The 23,074-nt window shown below is 46.4% G+C and overlaps 1 protein-coding gene across 8 annotated transcripts in view; it reads left to right on the forward strand.

The window, feature by feature from the left end:
• The first annotated feature begins 9,597 nt into the window (after positions 1–9,597).
• The window catches only part of PTPRU (protein tyrosine phosphatase receptor type U), a 488,373-nt gene continuing 474,896 nt past the window's right edge, over positions 9,598–23,074 (forward strand). For all 8 annotated transcript variants that reach the window (XM_048499773.1, XM_048499774.1, XM_048499775.1 and 5 more), the window contains exon 1: positions 9,598–9,914. In XM_048499773.1, coding sequence (XP_048355730.1) covers positions 9,842–9,914 — 73 coding nt within the window. In that variant the 5' untranslated portion in view covers positions 9,598–9,841. The remainder of the gene's footprint in view (positions 9,915–23,074) is intronic.

The raw sequence follows: 23,074 nt of genomic DNA on the forward strand, positions 1-23,074 counted from the left end.
TTTTAAAAACAAAGGCCCCTTCCGCACACACAAAATAATGCATTTTCAAACCACTTCCACAACTGTTTGCAAGTGGATTTTGCTATTCCGCACAGCTTCAAAGAGCACTGAAAGCAGTTTGAAAGTGCATTATTCTGCATGTGCGGAATGAGCCAAAGTAAAGGAGCAGCAGTGGTGTAGTGGTTAAGAGCAGGTGCATTCTAATCTTGAGGAACTGGGTTTGATTGCCCGCTCTGCCGCTTGAGCTGTGGAGGTTTATCTGGGGAATTCAGATTAGCCTGTGCGCTCCCACACATGCCAGCTGAGTGACCTTGGACTAGTCACAGCTTTTCAGAGCTCTCTCAGCCCCACCTACCTCACAGGTTGTTTGTTGTGAGGGGGGAAGGGCAAGGAGATTGTAAGCCCAATTGAGTCTCCTTCAGGAGAGAAAGGGGGGATATAGATCCAAACTCCTCCTCCTCCTCCTCCTCCTCCTCCTCCTCTTCTTCTTCTTCTTCTTCTTCTTCTCCTTCTCCTTCTCCTTCTTCTTCTTCTTTTTCTTCTTCTTCTTCACAAAGCATATTAAGAGGCAGGAGAGCAGAATTAATGTGCAATCTGTGCAAAGTTACTCCAGTATCCGTGGGTTTAACCTGGAGTAGGTCTGCATTGGACTGCGCCACCAATGTTGGCCAAAATCCAAATATAAGGAAACACTCTGTGAAATAAGACAAAAATAAAACAATGGTGACATTGCCCCAAATCACAACAAAATTAAATTAACCTTATTTAGTGTGATACCAGAGTTTCTGGTGAATCCTAGAGTGCAAGAAAAAAAATTACTCTGCCAGGCTCAAAAGAACTGTAATGAAACCACAACCTTTCATAGAAATGATTAAAAGCACTATATCCAATTGCCCAAATATCAACAATGGAAAATAATGCAATACATGGACAACATTCAGACAGAAAAGGAATTCCAAAATATACACAAAAGATAATAAGTCTCTGTATAAACAATATCCCTTCAGTGAAATCCTTGCAATTCAGTTATAAGTATCAAGCAGACTTCCAGTAATTAAATCAACTGAGATGAAATGAATGCTGGTCCTTCATCAAAACATTGGAGTATCCAAATAGTATGCTGCTTGTTGCTCTGATGATAGAGGCTTGAAGTACTCCAGTTGCCAGATCTCACTAGGATACCATATCAAGAGATAAACTGGCCATGCATAAGCATGAACAAATATCAAAAGTTGGAAGTACTCCAGTTGCCAGATGTTCAGCTAGGTGTCATGTCAGGAGATAAGCTGGCCACATGTAAACATCAAATAGTAGTGCTAACCCGGGTAAGTTAAACACTTTCGACCTTAGTCTTCTTCAGCCACAACAATTATATACAGAAGGAAACAAGGCATCTAATCCAAAAGTACAACTTCAGAAGATTCTCAAGCCAAATGCATCTAAGCACCAAAGTCGAAAGTGTTTAACTCAATGATGTCACTTCCAGGTTTGCCCTAGAAATGACATCTTGCGTTCAGAGTCGTCTCCCCCTTCTGCTTTTTGGAATGGCAGCAGGAGTTGGGGAATGCAGATGGGGAGGTCTCCCACTATACCAGAAGACCTGGCAGGACTAGATATCAGTACAGTTGGTCTAGTAGTAACTATATTTTGACTATGAATGCAGACTCCCTGGCTGAATCCTAGTTCAGTCTTGAGTGACACCTGCATCTCATCTTTGCTCTCCTCACCTACTAAAGGCACTCATGCCCTTGTGGTCAATGGTGGATAACGGCTTCAAAAAAGGCCTGTATTTTGCTATAGAAATAAAAAGGGACTTATTTTGTTTTTTTGCAACAAACATTTTTTGTTGCTCTAGGACTGATGTGCAGCGCCAATGTACCTCCATTGTGCACCATGGATGTCACTTCTAAAAACACTCAGGCCTTTATTGACATAGAAGTTTGGCAAATAACACTGTAGTAAGACAACTGGGGCAAACTCTGCTGCCTGTGTCGGAGTAACCATTTGAGGGAAACGGCATTACTAGGGGTCATGTTACCAAGCACCCAGTCAGTTCTGGCAATCCATGGATCATAATGAGAGGTGAGTAGCCATCTGGCAAGGTAGGAAGGGCTGGCTTGGTGGTCAGCAGACTATGGTTCACAGTCTGGCAGAAGGCCCACTTCTGACTTGAGATACTGAATCAATCTCCCATTTCTCACATGGGCCCCTTCCGCACATACAGAATAATGCACTTTCAATCCACTTCCACAATTGTCCGTGAGTGGATTTTGCTATTCCGCACAGTAAAATCCAGCTGCAAAGTGCACTGAAAATGGATTGAAAGTGCATTATTTTGCATGTGCAGAAGGGGCCATGGAGAAGTGGAAAAAGAAGAGCATATGAGACTCATGTTTTGCTGTGTCATTCAAGCACCCTTTACACAAAGAAAAGGGAGATTCCTCCAGAGATCCCTTCAATATCTCATTAGTCTCAAAGACAATCCTCTGTCCTGCTTGGCATCTTGCTACAGGGCACATCTGCGTTCCTTTTAGAACTACCAGTGTCCAAACAAGTGCAAGAGAACGGCCATCTGTTTTCTCAGTGGTGGTGGAGGGGGGAGGTCAATGGTGGCAGAAAGTGCCATCAAGTCACGGCCAGCTTTTGCCAACCCCGTGGGGTTTTCAAGGCAAGGGATCTTCAGAGATGGTTTGCTATTGTCTGCCTCTGCATAGCAACCCTGGACTACGTTAGAGGTCTCCCATCCAAATATTAATCAGGGCTGACCTTAGTTGGCTTCTGAGATGTGATGAGAAAGAGCTAGATTAGGTCATCCCAGTTAAGGCAAGGGAAACATAGAAAAGAAAAAAAATAGTCACTGTTTTATTAACAATGTTTATTTACTTCATTTATATGCTACCTAATCGACCTCACAGGGTTGTTGTGAGGATGAAGTGGAGGAGAAGAAAATGATTCAAGCTGCTTGGAGTCCCTGTTGGAGAGAAAGGCAGGATATTAATGAAGCAAAAAGTATTGATTGAATGACCATACGCACCAGGCTCCCACTGTGCCTCCCCCCCCATAATAAGTCATCTTTCTACCTGCCTTCATGTTTTAATCTGTTTAATTAAACCATTTTCCATCCCATTACTCACCAAAGTCATTGATGTGCAGATCAAACTGAAAACGGAACGGGGAAAAAAAATTAAGAACAGCAAGGTTTGTGTGTGCCTGGGAGAATGGAACTCCATTGTCAAAGAATCTGCTCCAACAAACCTTTCTGCCCACCAGTCTGTGCTGAGTTGATGAGAATGCTCTCCACAAACCACAATCGTGGTTTGTGGGGTGTCTGCTTGTTACCAGCTGACTGGCTGCAGATTCCTTCTCTATTTCTGTTTTCATTTTGAGGCAATGGGAGATTTCCCTGCTCTGTAGCTCCCTCTCTTCCCCTCGCCACTGCCTAGCCATCTCATCTCCCCTGCTTCTGTAGCTAATAAACAGCCAGACGTGTCTATGCCACCGCATGTTTAATTTCATGCATTGGCTTGTCACAGTCTGTGGGTTCCAATTCCTGGGTTGGTTTCTTGAAGGCCTCCCTCCTCTTTTCATCCCTCTACTTTCTGTCTTCCCCTCTTGCAGATATTTCCTTCTTCAGTGTGTAAACTCCATGTATCTTCTTACTTTCGTTATGCCACATTGAAAGCCTGAATGAACATCATTAGCTGGACTATTTGGGGTTCTATGTTCCCTTTCCATTGCTATCCCTTTTAAGATGATACAGCCATGCTGCTTGTGATGCTTCCAATGTGCATATTCACCATTTTGGATGAAGAGGACAACGAATGGGTTTTCCATGCTTCTGAAGATGCTACACAATCACTGTTTGGAAAACCAGCCAGCATTATATAGTGGTTAAGAGCGGCAGGACTCTTATCCAGAGAATTGGGTTCAAATCCCCACTTTTCCCCATAAAGCCTGCTGGGCGACCTTGGGCCAGTAACAGTTTTCTCAGCTCACATGGAGGCAGGGAATGGAAAACCACCTCTGAATGCCTCTTGCCATGAAAACCCCAAGGGGTTGCCATTAGGCTTGGTCAATACTCTAGAAATTTGGTAAAACTTTGGATTTATTTGGGCATAAAATTATCTGTATGCCCGAATAAGACAAATAACATATTTGGATATATGCAAATATTCTGTTATACCCAAAAAATTCGGGTCCATCTGATTTTTTTGTATTTTTGGGTGTTTTTTGCATTTGTGCCTGCAGGGGGTGCATTTGTAAAGCTAGCAGCACCAAACTTTCAGGGTATCATCCGGAGACTGTTCTGATGATACCAACAAAGGTTGGTGACATTTGGTTCAGGGGGTCCAAAGTTATGGATCCCCAAAGGGGTAGCCCCCATCTCCTGTTAGCTCCCATTGGAAATTGGTTTAGATGACTACCGGTAGATGAGAATAAAACTATGGAACTCTGTAGGGGAAGTCCAGGGAGGGTGGGGGGTTAGTGCATGAAATAAGGGAGGGGGGAGTTAGCAGGTTTGTTATTACTTCTGTTTATGTTAAGGGGTCTTATTTTAAACCTATAGCAACATAGTATCTCCTAAACATTTTAGTGGGGAGAGGTTGGTGATTAACCGTAATTAATAAAATGTGAGATTTATTGATGTTAATTATTTATACTATATAACCTCTTACCAATTGGTGGGAGATATATGACTTGCTTCTTAATTGCATACATTTAATACCTTTTTAATGTTTATTCTATGAAACTTTCAATAAAAATATTAAAAATTGGGAAACAATGGGGATGGGGCACCCAATTTAGGGGTCCATAACTTTGGATCCCCTGAACCAAACTTTACCAAACTCGGTTGGTATCATTAGGACAGTCTATGGATGATACCCTGAAAGTTTGGTGCCGCTAGCTTTATAAATGCGCCCCAAGCAGGCCAAAACACAAAATTTCCCCCAAAAATACCAAAAAAGCCCGAATGCCTTGCATTTGGATTCGTGAATATTAGGGCAGGACATATTCGGGCCGATTTTGGCCTGAATGTGCCCAAATTCGGGCCGAATCTGGGATTCGGTGCTCCTGAATCTCAAAGCCTAGTTGTCATAAGTTGGCTACAACTTGACTGTACTTTACATACACAAAGTCTGGAAAAGAGAAGATGGCGGGGGGGAGGCATAACTGCTCTCTAAGTATTTATAGACTGTCACTTAGAGGAGCGCAGGGAGTTGGTCCTGTTAGCAGCAGAGGGATAGGACTTGCAATAATAAGTAAAAATAACATGTGGAAAGATGCCAGCTGGACATTAGGAAAACTTTTTTTACAGTGACAATAGCTCATCAGTGGAATCAGTTGCCTAGGGAAGGGGTAAGCTCTCCCCCTCTGGTAGTCTTCAAGCAGTGACTGGACAAATACTTGTCAGAGATGCTCTAGGCTGGTTGGTCCTGCATTGAGCAGAGGGTTGGTCTAGATGGCCTGGATGGACCTTAAAACTCTATGATTCTAATCAGGGCAGAGACTTGTAAGGAAGGGAGGGGTGATGGACCCAGGGTACTATTTTCTTTGGATACACCCCTGAATCAGGGTCAGTAAAACGTACAAAGAATTCAGATCTAAAACTGGGAAATCAATATTGAGGATGAATCTGGTGTGAAACCAGCCCTCCCTGTATAGTCAAATCTGTTTTCTTCTTGTTTGGTGTGCATTTCATATCATCATTAGGAGAACTCGTATCGGTTGCCAACAGGCCTAAGGGGGAAAAATGCTTTCTGTTTAACAGAGGCTTAACGGGATTTATTTTCCAGGTGATGCTATTTACCTCCCTGTTTTAATTTTGTTTCTCCTGCTGCTGCTTGGAGTGATGCAGGGCTGCTGAGCTTGCCAGCAGGAAGCCTGCCCTGGTATCATAAGCCCTGGCAAGCCTACTCCAGCCTTGTGAGGTTGGTTAGGCTGAAACTGTGCAGTTAGTCCAGAGTCACCCTGCAAGCTTCCAAGGCGGAATGGGGTTCAAACCCGGCTATCCCAGTTTCTAGTCCGACACTATATTAGACCATGCTGGTCTACTCAAGGCATGGTGGGATCTAGCGTGACTCTTCCACGTCACCCCAGATTGATTTTAGAATGTCGAACTAGGATCTGAGAGATCCAGATTCAAATCCTCATTTTGCCATGGCAGCTTGCTGGGTGGCCTTGGGTCAGTTGCAGATTCTCAGGCTAGCCTACCTGACAGGGTCGTTGTAAGGATAGAATGGGGAGAGTGTCGTAAGCAGCTTTGAGTCCCGGTTGGGAGAAAGGTGGGACAGAAAAGAAGTACAAATATTAAAAAGTGAAAAATCTACATATATAGGGATAGCGCAGGATCATCTTGGATTGGGCCCCCACCTCTTCCTCTGCTTTGCTGCACAGGACTCCTATTAGTGGCCTCACTCTGGTGACTCATTGAAAGTTTGGCTGAAACTTCCTGCCTCAGCCATGGCTCTCAAAGGCACAATGTGGGGATGGAATATTTTATTATTGGGTTGCGGGCTGTGTTCCAATTGGAAGACAGCGTGGCCCAAACAGCTGAACAGGGGTCACAACGAAGGTTGCCAGCACAAGGCTGGGAACTGGTGGGAAACTCCCCAAGGCAGTGGTGGCCCTCTCTGATGGCATCACTTCCCATATGACAAGAAGAGATGGTGGCACATAACCAGAAGAGTTTTCTCAAATGCTTAGAATTGCCAACCTCCAGATGGTTTAACCTTTTAGGTGCACGTGCACCTATCCCATCTATTTATGGTTGAATCTCCATCTAGTGGTTGGTGATATCTTGAGATTTCAACAGTTCAGGTGACAGAGATAGAGGAAATGGTTGCTCTGGAAGGCATAAAATACTGCTGAGGTTCCTCCCCTACCCAAATTCCACCATCTCCAGACTTTACCCCAAAATTTCCAGGAACCAGAGCTGGCAACCCTATGAAATTCTAGAACATCCTTGATGAGCTGACATCAATTCAGGTAACCTGGGAAGAGATGTTAGCATGTTCCCCTTTATTTATTCCCGCTGCCCAACTAAGTAGAGATATGAAGGACCTGCAGGCGGCAGGAGGGACCCCACATCCTCTCAGTGGAAACTTGGGAAGCCTAGTGTGTTTTTCTTTTCATAATCCTGTTTGCCCTTTATTTATTACTTTATTTATAGTCTTCCTTTACCCCAGAATTCAAGGTGGATTACAGTTTTTTTAAAAAAAAATACAATAAAAACAGTGTAACACCTCAAGCAAACAAATGAAATACAACTGGGTTACAAAATTGGAATCTCATGCAATGAAAACATTAAAATGCATACAAGGGATCATGCAATAAAACTGGGTTGCAAATTATAAAAACATAAAATAGAAAACAGCGCAATCACAACAGTTATATATGTGCTTTTAATACCTAATTTGAACAAGGTATACATTAAAAAACCAATAAAAAGCTCTCCTGAATAGTTCTCTTTGCAGGCGCAGGACCATAATTTGGAATCCTCTCTTGTGCAAACTCCCTGCAAAAAGAAAACTAGGTCAGAAAACAAGGGACGGGAAATAGGCATTGCTGGGCTAGCTTTCTATTGTGAGGAGGGTTTTTTTTTAAGACACACTCCAAACTGGCATCCACCTTCCATTCTGAAATGGTGCAATCTATACTTTTATGTTCTCTTGGCCACATTTTCTGGCATGCATGAACCAGACCTTTGGGTCTGGTGTAAACATGCAGCAAAATGAAGTGTTGAAATTGTAAATCTGGTTCTCATGTGCAAGGGAATGAGGCCGCAGAACAGTGGCATAGCGCCCATGGGATGGGGGGGGTGACACCCTGGGTGGAGCAGCAGCAGAAGCATGGCCGGGGCATGGCGGGGGTGTTCCAGGGTGGGGCAGGGGCAGGCGATGCAGTGGCAGGGGTGAAGGTTAAACTCGCCCTCTGGGCGTAGTTTCCCCTTGCTCCGCCTCTGTCACAGAATGACTCTGGTGTCTAAGGGATGCTAGCTTCAGGTGGTGACATTTTTGGAAGTTTTTGGGGTGGAACCTGAGGAGGGTGGGGTTTGGGGGAGGAACTTAATGGGATACAATACCCCAGAGTCCACCTTCCAAAGTGGCCATTTTCTCCATATGAACGGATCTCTGTCTCCTGGAGATCAGTTGTAATCCCAAGAGAGTTCCAGCCACTCCCTGGAGTTTGGAAATGCTACTTTTAGAGCACACCAACCCTAGGTAGAGTTACTCCAACCCTAAACCCATCAGACACAAATGAATCGAGACTGGAATCCCTCTGCCTGGGCTTGCGTTTGCACTGAAGCCGAGACTGAAGTGAATTGGCTCAGATTGCGTGCTATAATCCAGTTAGTCCAAATCCGCTGCCTTCCGGGGCTCACTCTGCCTTGAATTGCACTTGGACGCAGCGTTGCCAACAGGCCTGGAGGAAAAAAAAAACTCCTCTTGGGCTTAATGTGTACAAACAGGCAGGTGAAGCTGGCCAATATCGTTCAGCTCCTATTCCCTTGGTGGACCACCTGCTGAAAACATATATGAACAGAGAAATAATGACAGGATTCGAGATTTAAATTATTATTATTATTATTATTATTTGATTTCGTATACCGCCCTATCCCCAAAGGGCTCAGGGCGGTGAACAACATAAAAGCATATATAAACATAAATATATAAAAGTTTAAAATTTTCATTCTAAAACAGTATCCCACGAACCCATATGCAACCCTCCCAAGAAGAGTGATGGGTCCCGATGATGTTAGGGACCCTATACAGCAGGGGGAGGATGAAAGCAGGGGATTGGGCTAGTTTTATAAGAAGGACTAAAAGCGGTGCGCGTGCGCAGATATTAACCATAAGCATGAAACTAGATTTGTGTTTGGATCCACACATAGGTGTCAAACTTGCAGCCCTCCAGATGTTGTGGACTACAGTTCCCATCATCCCCTGCCGGGATGATGGGAACTGTAGTCCATAACATCTGGAGGGCTGCGAGTTTGACACCTGTGCCTGAGGTAGCTGGAAGTCACCACATATATATGTGGGGCAGGGGCAGGCGATGCAGTGGGAATATACAAACACACATATATATATTTGTGTTTGGATCCACACATAGGTGTCAAACAGGCTGGCTGATCTTCAGTATATATACATATATATACGTAGTTGTGTGTGTGTGTGTGTGTTTCCTTTGCTTTTTCTTTTACTATTATTACTATGGGGAGGGGGTGGAGATCAGATTTGGGCTTTTTCTCTTTTCCTCTCAGTATGTGTTAAAGAAATAAAAATATTCTTTTAAAAAATAATCACATTCAGCTCAGATGAAAAGGGCCTGCTGTGGGCGACCTTCTACCTGAGGTGCAAGAGAGCCTGCGGCAACTCTGCGCGGCGGCGACCCCAGACCCGAAGCCCGCTGCTTTCGACGGGAGTCCGTCTGCTTTCGGATCCGCACCGTCCGGCGGCCGCTCGGGCCCGCTCGGGCCGGCCCTTCCCGCTTCCCGCCGGCAGGAGGCAGCCTCCGCCTTCGCAATCCCCTTCTGCTTCCTCCTCCTCCTCCTCTTCTCGCCGCTTACCCCCTTCCTTCCCTGGCTGGCTCTCCTTCGCAGCCAGCCTGACGTCAGTCCGGGGCTGCTTTTTCGCCCGGGGTTGCAGTCCCGATCGGGCGGCTGCGCTTTCGGCTGGAGCCGCTCGCTGCCTGCCCAGGAGGGGACTCCGACGACTCCATGGCTCGGCCGGGCAACTTTCCTCGGCGGCCGTGAGCTTCGCGGGGACGCGGCGGCGGCGGCGGCGGCTGAACAGCCCGGGAACTTTCTCTCCTGGTCGGTGGCCGCGCGGCGTGCAACATGCCCACCGCCCGGGCGCTGATCTTCATACTCACCTTCCAGATCTGCTCCCTGGAAACCGAGACGCCGACAGGTCAGCAGCCGCGGCTCCTTCCTTCCTCTCCTGCCAACCGAAAGCCCGGGACGCGCCGGGGATTGCATGCGGGCTGCTCTCGGGGGGAGTGCGGCGGGCGCCTTAGTCACTCTTCCCCTCTTTTCGCACAACTCGCCGCCGCTTCACTGGAACTTCTTAGGGGAAAAGAGCCCCAAGCTCGAGAGGAATACTGACATGTGGGCATCGCAGACTCTGGGCTCAGGGGCGCTGTTTTTCAGTTTTTTGTGGGGAGGGAGAGGGCTCGGGTGGTTTCTTTGGAGGGGGGGGGTATCGCGGGAGGGGAAGGGGTTTTGCTGCCCCCGCTGTCGATGCAACTGTTTCGGAGTGGGGGGAGAAAAAGGGTAACAGTGGAGAGCAACAAGGAAAAGTTTGCAAAGAGAGAGAACCGCTGGATCCGACGGGGACAGGCTGGCTGATCTTCAGTGTCCCCAAGAGCAGTGGAAGGAAGAACGCTCCTTCCGCAAATGTCTCTTTTGCTCCTGGCTCCTTAAGAGGCTGCAGATGTCTTCCAGGCAGCCTGGACCAGCTTGTCCCTTTCTCTGGTGGGGTTGGTTCCCGTGCTTGGGCTTTTTTGGGGGGAAGGATCCACGCTTTGGGGGGGATGTGTGTGGGGGTCTACTCTCCTGAAGGCTAAGAGACAGTTCCTGAAGAAGGATCGGGGACCTGTTCGAAACGGCGATTATTGTGCCCGGGAGATTTGACCCTGATTCGCCCCTCCTAGTCCAAATAGGGCACTCCGTTTACGTGTCCCGGTCCAGAATTGTACTTCATGGGGAGCAGGGGGGGGGGGGTAAAGTCTGTTATCACTCTGTACTAATGCAACACACAGCACCGGGGACGGGGTCACCCTTTATGTCATTGAGCGAGCGAGATCTTATGACACGATTCTCAGATTGTATATTGTTTCCCCCGCTTCCTCTTATTTCTTCTCACCCTAAGGGTTCACCTGGGCTATCCCTACAGTTAACTGACCCGGAAGGTTTCTCATGTTTTCTGAGCGTATAGTTGGATGCCTGTCTGCTCTTTGCATTTGGGAACTGGGGAGAAGGGAGTTATCAGATTTAGGGTGTGAGCGGAAGCTACATCTGCATGTTGAATTCTCCCCAGAAAAGCATCGCTTCCCCCAACATTAATGCTCCCAACTTTCTGCCTGCCAAAGGGGGGAAGTCAGCCACTTAGGAGGCCAGAGAAAGTGAGGATCTGTTTTATTTTCTTGGTGCTCTTTGGCATCTTACAAAGACCATATCCAGGCCTTTGACATTTCAGATTTATGTCACATAGGGGCCAGGTTGTATTCACTATAACTCTGTTGTATTGTGAACTCCCATTCACTGTTTTCTTACATCCAGGAAATGTTCTCCTTTGCAACCCAAAAATATCACCCAAAGGAGAAGGAAGCCGAAAAGGAGGTCTTTTTTTAAAAAAAAGCATAAGAAAGGTAATATTTTGAATGGCTCTCTGGTCTGACAGTTTCCAATTGTGACAGCATCTGAGAGTCCAAAAGCAACACGGCTTGCATGAGGTCTGAAAAATATTTGTGGCTTGCAAACATTCCCCCCATTCTGGGAGGCACTGCATTTTGAAAATACCATTCACTTTACAAGGTTTCTTGGCAAGAGTTCTCTAAAGAGTGGCTTTCTCTTGCTGGCTGACAAACCACTGCATCTGTGAAAGGTGGCTGGAAGGAAGTGGGGCTTCATTCCCCCCTCTAAGTGATTTTCTCTGTGGTGAGGGGAACCTTCTTGCTTCTCCCTTTCTATTGCTGCGTTCTGGAAGGATTTGCCTGTGGCCGTTCCCCTTGTGTAAACGTCTGATGCTCATTCTTCCCTCTCCACTCCCGTTGAAAGAGGAGAGATCGAGCATTGTTGCGTCCCGGTGACTGAAGCTAGATGGCAGGAAGGATCAGATCCGTGGTGTAGTGTCCGTACAGCATCGGAGACTGGGTGGGTGGGTGGGTGGGAACAGGACGGGACAGGATTGATCCCTTTCTGCTTCTCATTACTGGCCGTGGCAGGGGAGAGTTGATCCAGATGGAGCGCGTGACTCTGGCGTGCTGCTGGGGCCGGGCAGGCTTAGATGTGCCCAGCGTTTTCCCTGGCTGTGACATCTGGTTGAAAGAGCAGGGAGATTTTGCAATCGAGGTGGGACCTCGTTCAAAGGAAAAGTAGCGATCCTTCTGATTCCCCCCGCCCCTCCCCTCTGTGTCACTAGTTGAAAACAAAGTATTGTTTTGGTTTCTCTCCACTACATTCATTTTCCATGGTTGTTTTTTTTAATGCTCTTTAAGTTTGGAGACAGATGCAGCTTTTTGAGAGGGTCAAAAGTAGTTTGAGAAATGCTTTGCTTTCTTTTGTTGAATACACATACTTCTTTTTGTCCCTCTGTGGTCAGGCCAGTGGTCCATCTAGTCCAGCACCTTGCTTTACCAGTGGCCAACCAGTTTGCCCCGAGGGCCAACAAACAAAATACAGAGGCCAAGACTTTCCCCCAGTGTTGCCTCCAAGCCCTAGTATTCCAAGGTTCACTGCCACTGGACATGGAGGTTCACTTTAGTGGTTGTGGTCAGTTACCACTGATGGACCTCTTCCCCATAAACCCCAGTTGAAAGGCAGAGCTTTGAAATGGTTCCAAGGTTTGCTTAGCAGGTTTATAAGGGAGTTGAATGTCTGCACCGTAAACACTGATCTGTCTTGCAAATGGTCCTCAGTTCTGTGGGGGAAAAAAATCGCTTGCCTCTCTTCAGTTTGAGTTATGGCCCCTGTATGAGATTAGCACATCAGGTACTGCATGATTAGATGACCCTAAAGCCCCCGCACTGGCAGTCCGTAAAATGTGCCATTAAGACACCAAACACCTCTTTGCGCAGGAAGAAGCCTGCCTAGACCCAGATTCCCTCCTACTGTCGGACTGTTTAGAAGGGAGAGCAGCATGCTATTGAGGCAAGCGTACACACGAAGAAACATACCGTCTTAGGATTCTTGAGTCTTCTCTGCAACTTTAGCTTCTTGTTCTTGCAGCAGTTTTGCCGTCCGTTGGCGACTGGTTTTGGCCGATGCGCTTTCGGGAGGCATTTTCCTATTTAGACCGTATCATCCTATTCTGATCTGCTCAAAGCGGGCTGAATGATAAGCACTTGAAAAATGTTTAAGGCTGTGTTAACCTTTTTCAAGAGAGGGCTGCGATAAGGATGTTTTTCCCCTCCTGTTGGTGTGTGGAGTGATATGTCTTCATGCACAGCCTGCTTTTTTTTGTGAACCAAAGTCTTTTCAATCCATGTTTGAGACTGTAACATTCCCATTTTATGAATCTTACGGGGAACATCAATTTCTTTCATTATGTTTTCCATGTGCTGCTCACTTTATCTCTACGGCTTAAACACATCCTTTTCTACTCACCCATGAAGTGTCCTGGGCCAATTGTTATTTCAAGCCTTATCTTCCTTGCAGGATTGTTGTGAGGCTTGTGTATTTCAAGCTTTATCTTCCTTGCAGGGTTGTTGTGAGGACAGAAGGGGAATGGAAGATTGTAACTTATTCATTTGACCAATTAATTCATTTGTACCCTGTGCTTCTCCCTAGTGGGGACCCAAGATGGTTTTTATTAATCCTTTCTAATGTATTTTATCCTCACAGCAACCCTGTGAGGTAGGTTAGGCTGAGAGTATGTGACTGGCCTGAGGTCATTCAGAAGGCTTCCATGGCAAAATGAAGATTCAAATCCAGATCTTGCTGATTCTGGTTTAACCACTGTACCAGATCGACTCTCAAGTGCCATTCTGAGCAGAGTTACATCCTTCTAAGCCCACTGAAGTCAAGGGTAAAACTAGTTTTAAAACCTTGTTCTTCTTGCTGAGAGTTCAGAGCACTGTATGAGGTTCTCCCTTACTGCATTTATTTTTACAACTCCCCTATGAGGCAGGCAAGATTGAGTGAGTGACTGACTGGCCCATGGTTACCCACTGTACTGTCCGAAGTAAAGTTACACCTTTTGAAGTCAACAGAATGTAATTCTTCGAATTGCCCTGCCAGGAAGTTTCTTGGTGGAGCTGAGATCTGAAGATAGTTCTTTCCTGTACTGTAACCTCTTTGCGCTCCTAAAACATACCCCAGTTTTATGGTACGGCTGTGCACATTCTTTACTTTGAAGCCTTCAGAGGACGGGCAGGTTGACAACCTAATCGGTTAAAAACCCCACTGTTCATCTTCTGCTGTGCAGCACTGGGATGGCAGCCTCTTCCTCTGACAACCTGGCTGTTTACTCCCGTGTGATTGTTCCTTGACCGCCTCTGTTCTTGTGGATGGTTCCCACAGTCTAAACAGGAAATGAAATGCTGTTTCCATGGGACGTGCTTAGTGCTTCCATGGGGGCAGTGGGGAAACCAGCCAAGTTTGAAAGGCTCCCGGAGATGACGGATTTGCTAAATAAACAGCCCTTCCCCATTTCTGCCGTGATGTTCCTGGGTCTGGTGGAGGCTTTCACTAGGGGGTCCTAAGCTAATGTTACTAGGATGTGAGTTACAGATTCAGATGAGAGGTATTTGTGTGTGTCTGTTGGAGGGAGGAGGGGTGTGTGTGTCAGGATTTGGCCTGGTGTTAGAACTGAAAAAGTGTGGGATTACTGATTAGTCTCCGAATGGTTTTTATATTGCTGCATAGAGACCAAAAGATTCACCCTGATGTGATTTTATTTATTGCATTTGTGCTCCAGCCTTCTGCCCACTGGGACTTGAATGGCTTACATTGTTCTCCTCACCTCCATTTTTATCTTCACAGCAACCCTACGAGGTAGGTCAGGCTGAGACTGGGTGACTGGCCCAAAGTTACTCAGTTAACTTCCACGGTAGAATGGGGATTTGTATCTGGGTCTCCAGGATCCTAGTCCAACACTACCACTGCAGTTCACTGGCTGTCAAGTTGTGATCCTTGTTGCCTCCTCCAGTTAAACTGCTTCTTTTGTGAGACAAGACACAAGTTTGCACTTCTGGACCATGCTTTTGTATCTATTAGCTTTTTAACACAACCGTGGAAACAGTTGCTTGTTTGAAACTGCACACCTCATGATTACAGAGTTAAAGCTACAGAATTTAGTGCAGAATTTATGCCCAACCTTTTTGAGCCTTTTTGAGTCAGAATTTGCAATTCTGACACAGCAAAGTTGGCGCAGTAATAAAATGGCTGCCGGAGGAGGTGGGGCCAGCCACAGAAATTATGGCCACAACTTAACTTCCGTTGACATAGATCCTTGTGTTGTGGTGGCAGCTGCTGCCAAAGCAATATTTTGAAAAATCTGCACAGCCAATCAATTCCCCAATAGCCAATCAGAAGTCTGGCTGAGAAAACGCCCTACCTGGCCCCACCCACTCCAGAAAAACACTTTGCTTGCACCAGACATCACACTGGGAACCCCTGATTTTTTGCCTGATTAATTGCAAGCTTTCTCTGCTGCCTTTCTTACCACCTATGGCTGGCTGAACATGATATATATAATGGCCATGAATGTGCTAATTGGAAGAACCGAAAGGGTATCAGATTTGCTATCAGTTGTTCAAAATGGGTGATATTTTATTTATTTGGACACTTAGACACGCTTTGTCTTTGCAGTGGAGTACCAAAGTGGCTTGCTCTTTCCTCCTCCATTGTATCCTTACAACAATTCTAAGGAGTATTAGGTTGTAGGAGGGTGACTGGTCAAAGGCCCAGCAAGTGAGCTTCTATGCCAGGGTAAACATTTGAACTTGGGTCTCCCAGATTCTAGTGCAGTACCCCTCACCCTAATTTTGCAAAGTTGAACCTGCTCACTTGGGAGGAACCACTGCAGAACAAGGATATAGGGGAACATGACCACTGAATATTCTGTGTTTGGACTAAAGATGAAGTTAGTGGCTCCTTTCACACATCGAGACACTCTGGAATTAAATAGGAGTTTGTATTTGAGGGTCACAAAGTCTGCATGGTTGGATTAGGAACTAGGAGGTTGGCCCCAGTTTATCATGGGTCCACTCTGCCTCATCTACCTCCCAGGATTATTGCTGTGAAGATGAAATGGAGCAGGGGGTAAAGATATAAGTAGCTCCGGGGTTCCCCTTGCTGGGAAGAGGGGTAAGAACAACCAAATAAACATATTCTAAATGTAGCCCTGACCTGTTTGGCCCAGACTAGCTTGATCTTGTCAGATCGCAGAAGCTAAGCAAGGTTGACCTGGCAAATATTTGGATGGAAAACCCCCAAGGAATACCAAGGTGACTTGAAGGCAATCAATGGCAAACCTCTGCTGAGCATCTCTTGCTTTAAAATCTTGCTTAGTAGGTGGTTTTGGCAGTAATGCAAAGTTAGGTAAATATCAGTTTCGTGCCTGGCTGTAATTTTTTACTTATGTTATTCACAGTCCATCTTTCTCACCAAGACTCTAGTGGATTACAACATGTAAGTCAATACGATCAACAGGACGGGACATCCCCCGCACCCCCAATGAAATAGGATTTGGATTGCAGACCCTTGAAAACAAGCGGAAGTGTGATCTAGAACAGAAACAAGGCAGAAACAAGGCAATAAGTATTTAAGCCAGAAATTGGAATAGCAGACCTAACTTGTGGTCGTTGAATAGCAGTCCTAACTTGTGGTCATTGCAAGGAACCAATAGGGTACTTATTCTAAATCATATTTCAGATTTTTTTTTCAAAAAATGTTTTTCTATAAATAACCAGCAAGTGATTATTCTATGACGTTGCTCTGAGTCTTCAAAGAAGCAGCAGACCCACTTTTCCACTGTTGTCTATTTCCTATCTCTGCTAACTTCAGTCTTCTATGAGTTCTTGTTTTTATGAACTTTCCAGGACTGTTTGGTCTGTCCCTCTCTCCCTCCCCCCAAGTTTCCTTAAATAAAATTAGCAAGAACAGAAGGGCTGGCCTCCTGCAAGAAAGATTGGTGGGGACAGATTCCAAGATGACGGCCCCATGCAAAGAGGCCGGCCCCCCTTGCTGGGGAAGGCTGAAGGAGCGATGTTTTGGTGGAGCTCTGCTTCAGCTCCTTAGAGCACTGGAAGCTTGGGTTTGGCTTGAATATTAATAGGGTCAGCCACCTTTCCAGATGTAGCCAGAACGGTGGGTGCTGTAATTAGAAGACCTGCTGAGATTTCATTCATGTATTAATGAGGATCGTCTGCGTGAATAACGACTCTGTCTTTTTTTCTTTTTTTAAAATTTGCCTTGTTCTTTTAAAGCACTTTTTAAAAAGTGGGCCGAAAATGTCTGAAGTCCCTTTGTTTACGGTGGTGGAAAGTGCCATAAAATTGCAGCCGACTTATGGTGACCCCTTTGGGGGTTTTCAAGGTGAGAGAGTTGTTCAGAGATGGTTTGCATCGCTTGCCTCTGGGTAGGGCCAAGGCCATAGCAAGGGGGCATTGCGCCCAGGGCACTTGTGTGCCCTGCACCCCTGCCACACCCCCTGCCCCGGAACGCCCGAGTCATGCCCACACACCCCTCCTCCCCACACCGACTCACGCCTGGTGCAAGACGTCCCCCATCCCCTGGGCGCTACGCCACTGGGTAGGACCCTTGACTTCCTTTGTGATCTCCCATCTAAAATTCTAACCAAGGCTGATCTTGCTTAGCGTCTGAGATCTCAGAAGGTTGGACTAGGAAAAATGGTTTTGCCCATTTGTATGGGTGTTAGGCTTACTAGATCCCTCCTTGGTCACCAGAGGGGGATGAGGGGTAGGGTTGCCAGATCCAGGCTAGGAAACTCCTGGGGATTTGGGGATGGAGCCTGCAAAGAGCAGGGACCAGAGTGGGGTATCATTGCCATAGAGTCCACCTTCCAAAGTGTCCATTTTCTCTAGGGGAACTGATCTATGTAGTCTGGAGATGAGCTGTAATTCTGGGGGACCCGCAGGTCCCATCTGGAGGCTGGCATCCCTTGTGTATTGGGGGGGGGGGGGGGAGAGAGAGAGACAGTCAGACAGACAGACTGCAGCCAGAATGTCTGCCTAAGTCAGTCCTGGAAATTGCTCTCTTCTTCCATTCCATCTTCTTGCATTCCATCTTTTCAGGACTGCTCAAGATAATTTGCTGCCTGCAAGTGAGTATGCCTCCTGTTGAAGAAGCAAGCCAGATCCCAATAGGACTAACATCTCCCCAGGAACTTTCCTTAGAACTGCCACATCTTCCCAGACTGCTGGAGGCATCTCAATCGTAGAATCATAGAGTTGGAAAAGACCCTCAAGGGCCATCAAGTCCAACCCCCTGCAATGCAGGAACACACAATCAAAGCACTCCTGAGAGATGGCCATCCAACCTCTCTTTAAAAACCTGCAAAGAAGGAGACTCCACCACACTCTGAGGTAGTGCATTCCACTGTCGAACAGCCCTTACTGTCAGGAAGTTTTTTCCTGATGTTTAGGTGGAATCTCTTTTCCTTTACCTTGAACCCATGACTCCTGGTCCTAGTCTCTGGAGCTGCAGAAAACAAGCTTGCTCCCTCACCAACATGACATCCCTTCAAAGATCTAAACATGGCTATCATGTCAACTCTTAAACTTATCTTCACCAAACTACCCAGCTCCCTAAGTCTCTACTCGTAAGATCTGGGTGATGGCTGTAGGCCAAAGAGACTAATGGGTCATCAGTGGACAGGCCCCATCATTGTGCAAATTGTGTATTTTTGATGACCTGTCCTGCCTTTCAGGCCTGGGGGAAGACCATGGCTGTGCTTCCGAGACCTGCTGCTGCTTTGGAGTGTCTGCTCATTCATTCATGAGTGTGTGTGACAGGCCCAAGGTCACCCAGGGAGCTTCTATGGGGCAAGTGGAGATTTTAACCTGGGTTGCCAGATCTGATCATCTAGTGTTTCGTAGGAGGAAACTCGGACACACTTATGTATGTCTGACATCCTGACGTGCATATCCTGGTCCACCTCCCTGCTTCAGCTGCACGAGACCAAAAGCTGTCTTCTGCCTTCTGTGAGCTACTTGCATTTACTTCGTAATAGCATCCTTACCGACTTCTGAATCAGGGTGTGTCAGTAAATGGATCACAACATTTTTTCTTATTTTTCCCCTTTTACTGTGTTTCCCTGAAGATAAGACAGTGTCTTATATTAATTTTTGCACCCAAAGACGCGCTATGTCTTATTTTCAGGGGATGTCTTATTTTTCTGTGTTCTGTTCGTCGGGCATGCTTCCAAATAAAAACTTTGCTATGTCTTACTTTCGGGGGATGCCTTATATTTCGCACTTCAGCAAAACCTCTACTACGTCTTGTTTTCAGCGGATGTCTTATATTTGGGGAAACAGGGTAGGAACATTAAACGGCATGCTTGATCTTACAATGAATCTGATTGTACTTGAAATAGAATATGTGTTTGGTAGTATTTATTATCTGGCTAGGTGGTGAAGAAGGGGAGAGGAGGGAAACAGCATTCTGGTGCATGGGTCAGATCTATGTGCATTGGAATCAAAATGTGTTTGTCCCTGCTTATAGCTCTGACTTTTAGAGCCTGCGGGAGAGACCACCACAGGGCTCTGCAAACTACCGTTACAGAGCTGAATGAGGCTCTTCTTTAAAGAAGAAGGAGCAGCAAGAAAAAAAAATCTTTGTTAAAATCTATTGGAGAAGTAGGTGGGATGCTAGAATTGCCGGGACGTGGATTTATGTGGACTTGATGGGCTTCTTAGAGATGCTTTACAGAAGGCGAAACAATAGAGATAAACCATGGCCCATAATCCAAATATTAACCGCATGCAGATTTATCCCAGTGTGTTTAAAGAACCATCCAGGGCATTCCTGTGTGTATATCTTTTTCTCTGTCTCTCTCCACCTTCCATTGGATATTGTTCCATCCTAGATTTTCTCATCTGAATAGCAGATTGTGCTACTGTAATCAATCTCCCCCACACCCCAACAACCTGCAGCCTGAAAGGTCCATTCTACCATCTCAGGACTCCCATCTTCCATCCTCCTTACTGGGGTTACCAGCCTCCAAGTGGAGCCCAGTGATTTCCGGGAATTACAGTTGCTCTCCAGAAGTCAGAAATCAGTCTCCCGGGGGAAAAATAGCTGCTTTGGAGGGTGGACTCCATGGCATTTGTACCTTGCTGAGGTCCCTCGCCAAACCCTGCCTTCCAAGCTCCACCCCCAAATCTCCGGGATTTTCTCACCCCAAAGCTGGCAACCATACACTCTACCCATTGATCACATTATTATCCTATTCTTCTTCCGAGGGTAGCCACCGTGTTCCTTCTGCCTCTATTTCATCTACACAACACACCTGCGAAAAGGTCAGGCTAAGAGAGAGTGACTCGTGTCAGGTCACCCTCTGGGCTTCATGGCTGAAACAAACACCATGCCCCAGGTTCTGGTTGGACACAGTAGCCACTGCACCACGTCAGCTCTCTTGATGCCACCCAATTTTCTGCATTTGTTGCAGAGAGAGGAACAAATTGGTGAAGCCACAAAAAGCCTGGCTCACTTGTTCTAATGAATAAAACCTGCTTTGGTGTGTGTGTGTGTGTGTGGGGGGGGGTGAATTAAGGATGTGCAGTTGAGCAAATTGTTTGTTTTGCCTCCAGGCAAAACATCCTCTATCCTCCCCTGCTTCCCCAACCCAAAGCTACCTTCATGCACCTGCTTCGCATCCTACTTAATTGATTTCAGCCGTGGCTCCTATCCGTAAAATTTATGAATGGAAGCCCAGCAGCAAAATAATAAATAAAGGGTGCTGCAATACTGAAGAGCACTTCTAGGAAATGATAGATCACTGGAAGAAGTCGTCCCTGGCCTTCCCTGGCAGTGGACCTTTGCTGTTTAGCTGCCAGTGATCTGGGTTGGGCACAAAGAAGTTGAGGGTAATGCAGCCATTATAGTGGGTGGAGTGTTGAACTACAACCTGGGGGGGACCTGGGTTTGTATCCTCGCGTTGCCTGGGCCCAGTTGCTCTCTTTCAGCCTAACCTACCTCATAGGGTTGTTGTGAAAATAAAAAAAGAGGAAGGATGACCTATGTATGAGAGAAATGGTGGTTAAAAGGTAATAGATACCTCCAACAGTGGACAGTCATGGCCGACATGTGCTGGTGGTTTGAAGGGAGCAGATGTGGGCAGGAAATGCTGTCTGTGGGTTTGGCTTTACTGGTTAACTTCATGCGCAGAGAGCGCATTCTTTGTTTTTCTTCTTTGCTTCATGCCACTTAATCAGAGTTTCTCTGTCAGAGTGGGGTTAGGCCCTCTGCAAGAGCCCAGCCCCTCATTCCCTCCACAGACACTGGTTCATCCAGTATCTCCCTGTGACAGGGCCTTTTTGGTGGTGGCATGGAGATTTGTGGGATTTCCTTTCTAGAAGGCCTATGCAGCATCATTCTTCTGGGCTTTTAGATGGTTGATGAATGCTCTTGAGGAGCAGCAGTGGCGTAAGAGGTTAAGAGCTCGTGTATCTAATCTGGAGGAACCGGGTTTGATTCCCAGCTCTGCCACCTGAGCTGTGGAGGCTTATCTGGGGAATTCAGATTAGCCTGTGCACTCCCACACATGCCAGCTAGGTGACCTTGGGCTAGTCACAGCTTCTTGGAGCTCTCTCAGCCCCACCTACCTCACAGGGTGTTTGTTGTGAGGGGGGAAGGGCAAGGAGATTGTAAGCCCCTTTGAGTCTCCTACAGGAGAGAAAGGGGGGATATAAATCCAAACTCCTCTTCTTCTTCCTTCTTCTTCTTCCTTCTCCTTCTCCTTCTCCTTCTCCTTCTCCTCCTCCTCCTCCTCCACTACTTTTGTTCAGGCAACAGTTGATTGGCTGGCATCTGAATTTTCTGTCTTGTTTTTGGCTCTCTAGTATTTATTTTATTTTGTAAGAATCTGCCTTCTATTGAGTCAAATTATTGGTTGGTTTATCAGTATTGTTTCCTCTCTGGCTGCGATTTCAAGCAGAGGATGGTGTTTCCCAGTTGCTGCTACTTGAGATCACACATGGAGTTGGTCTACCAAGGTCGGTATTGCCTACTCAGACTGGTAGCAGCTCTCCTGGGTCTCAGGCAGAGGTCTTTCCCATCACTTCCTACCTGGTCCTTGTAACTGAAGATGCGAAGGGTTCTCCATGCAAAGCAGAGACTCTTCCACTGAACCATAGCTCTTGCCCTAGAAGGTTTAATTGGAAATGCCAGGGGTCAAGCTTGGGACTTTTCTGCACCTAAAGCACGCCAAGTTGACTGGCAGTAGCTGAATGCAAAGCATGCGAACTACCCCTGAGCCGCTCTGTGATTGTGTTCTGTTTATTTGATGGTGCAAAGATCATTAGGTTTCTTCTTTACGTTGCAGTTTTAATTGGCTGCAAACTGCTTTGCAGACCCGTCTGGATTGAAATTCAGGATAAAAAATGTTGTACGTCAATAAGGAAATGAGGAAGCAGCTCCTCAGGGCCTGGAGTTGCTGTGTCTCACAGGGATTTCTCCGCTGTGTCTTACTGTAGCTCCATCAAGGGCAACGATCTATCTGTTCAGTTTACAGAATTAATACCCGTGCCTTTCTGCCCTCATAAGGGGCCCTGAGGTGGCTAACAAATGCAAACATACATAATAAAACCACTTTTCTTAATTATTACAAAGGTAAAGGTAGTCCCTTGTTCATGTGCTGGATCAGTACTGACCCACGAGGCGGTGTCATGTTTATTAGGCACACTATGTTTACAGCATGGTTTGTCATTGCCTTCCCAGTCACTTTACTCCCTGGAAGCTGGGCACTCGTTTACTGACCTCGAAAGGATGGAAGGCCGATTCAGCCTTGAGTTGGCTACCTGGAAATGACTTCCCTTGGGATCGAACTCAGGTCCTGAGCAAAACTTTGACTGCCGTTCTGCATTTTAACACTTTTCACCAGGAGACTCTTTTAAAATTGCCCCCCTTCCCCAAAGCACAACATTAAAACAATTAAAATCAAAATATGCCAACAACAATTGCCAAATATGCCAACAATTGCCAATATGCCAAAATATGCCAACAACAAAATATGCCAACAACAACATGCCAGCAACAATTAATACATGGGCCGGGAAGGAGGGCTCACTGAGGGAAAGGCAGATAAAACAAGAAGGTTTTCATCCACTGGTGGAAGACGGGCAGAGGATTGGAACAGGGGAATCTCCCTGGGGGAGAGTTCTAGAG

Source organism: Sphaerodactylus townsendi, linkage group LG06, assembly GCF_021028975.2.
Source record: "Sphaerodactylus townsendi isolate TG3544 linkage group LG06, MPM_Stown_v2.3, whole genome shotgun sequence".
Taxonomy (NCBI): Eukaryota; Metazoa; Chordata; class Lepidosauria; order Squamata; family Sphaerodactylidae; genus Sphaerodactylus; species Sphaerodactylus townsendi.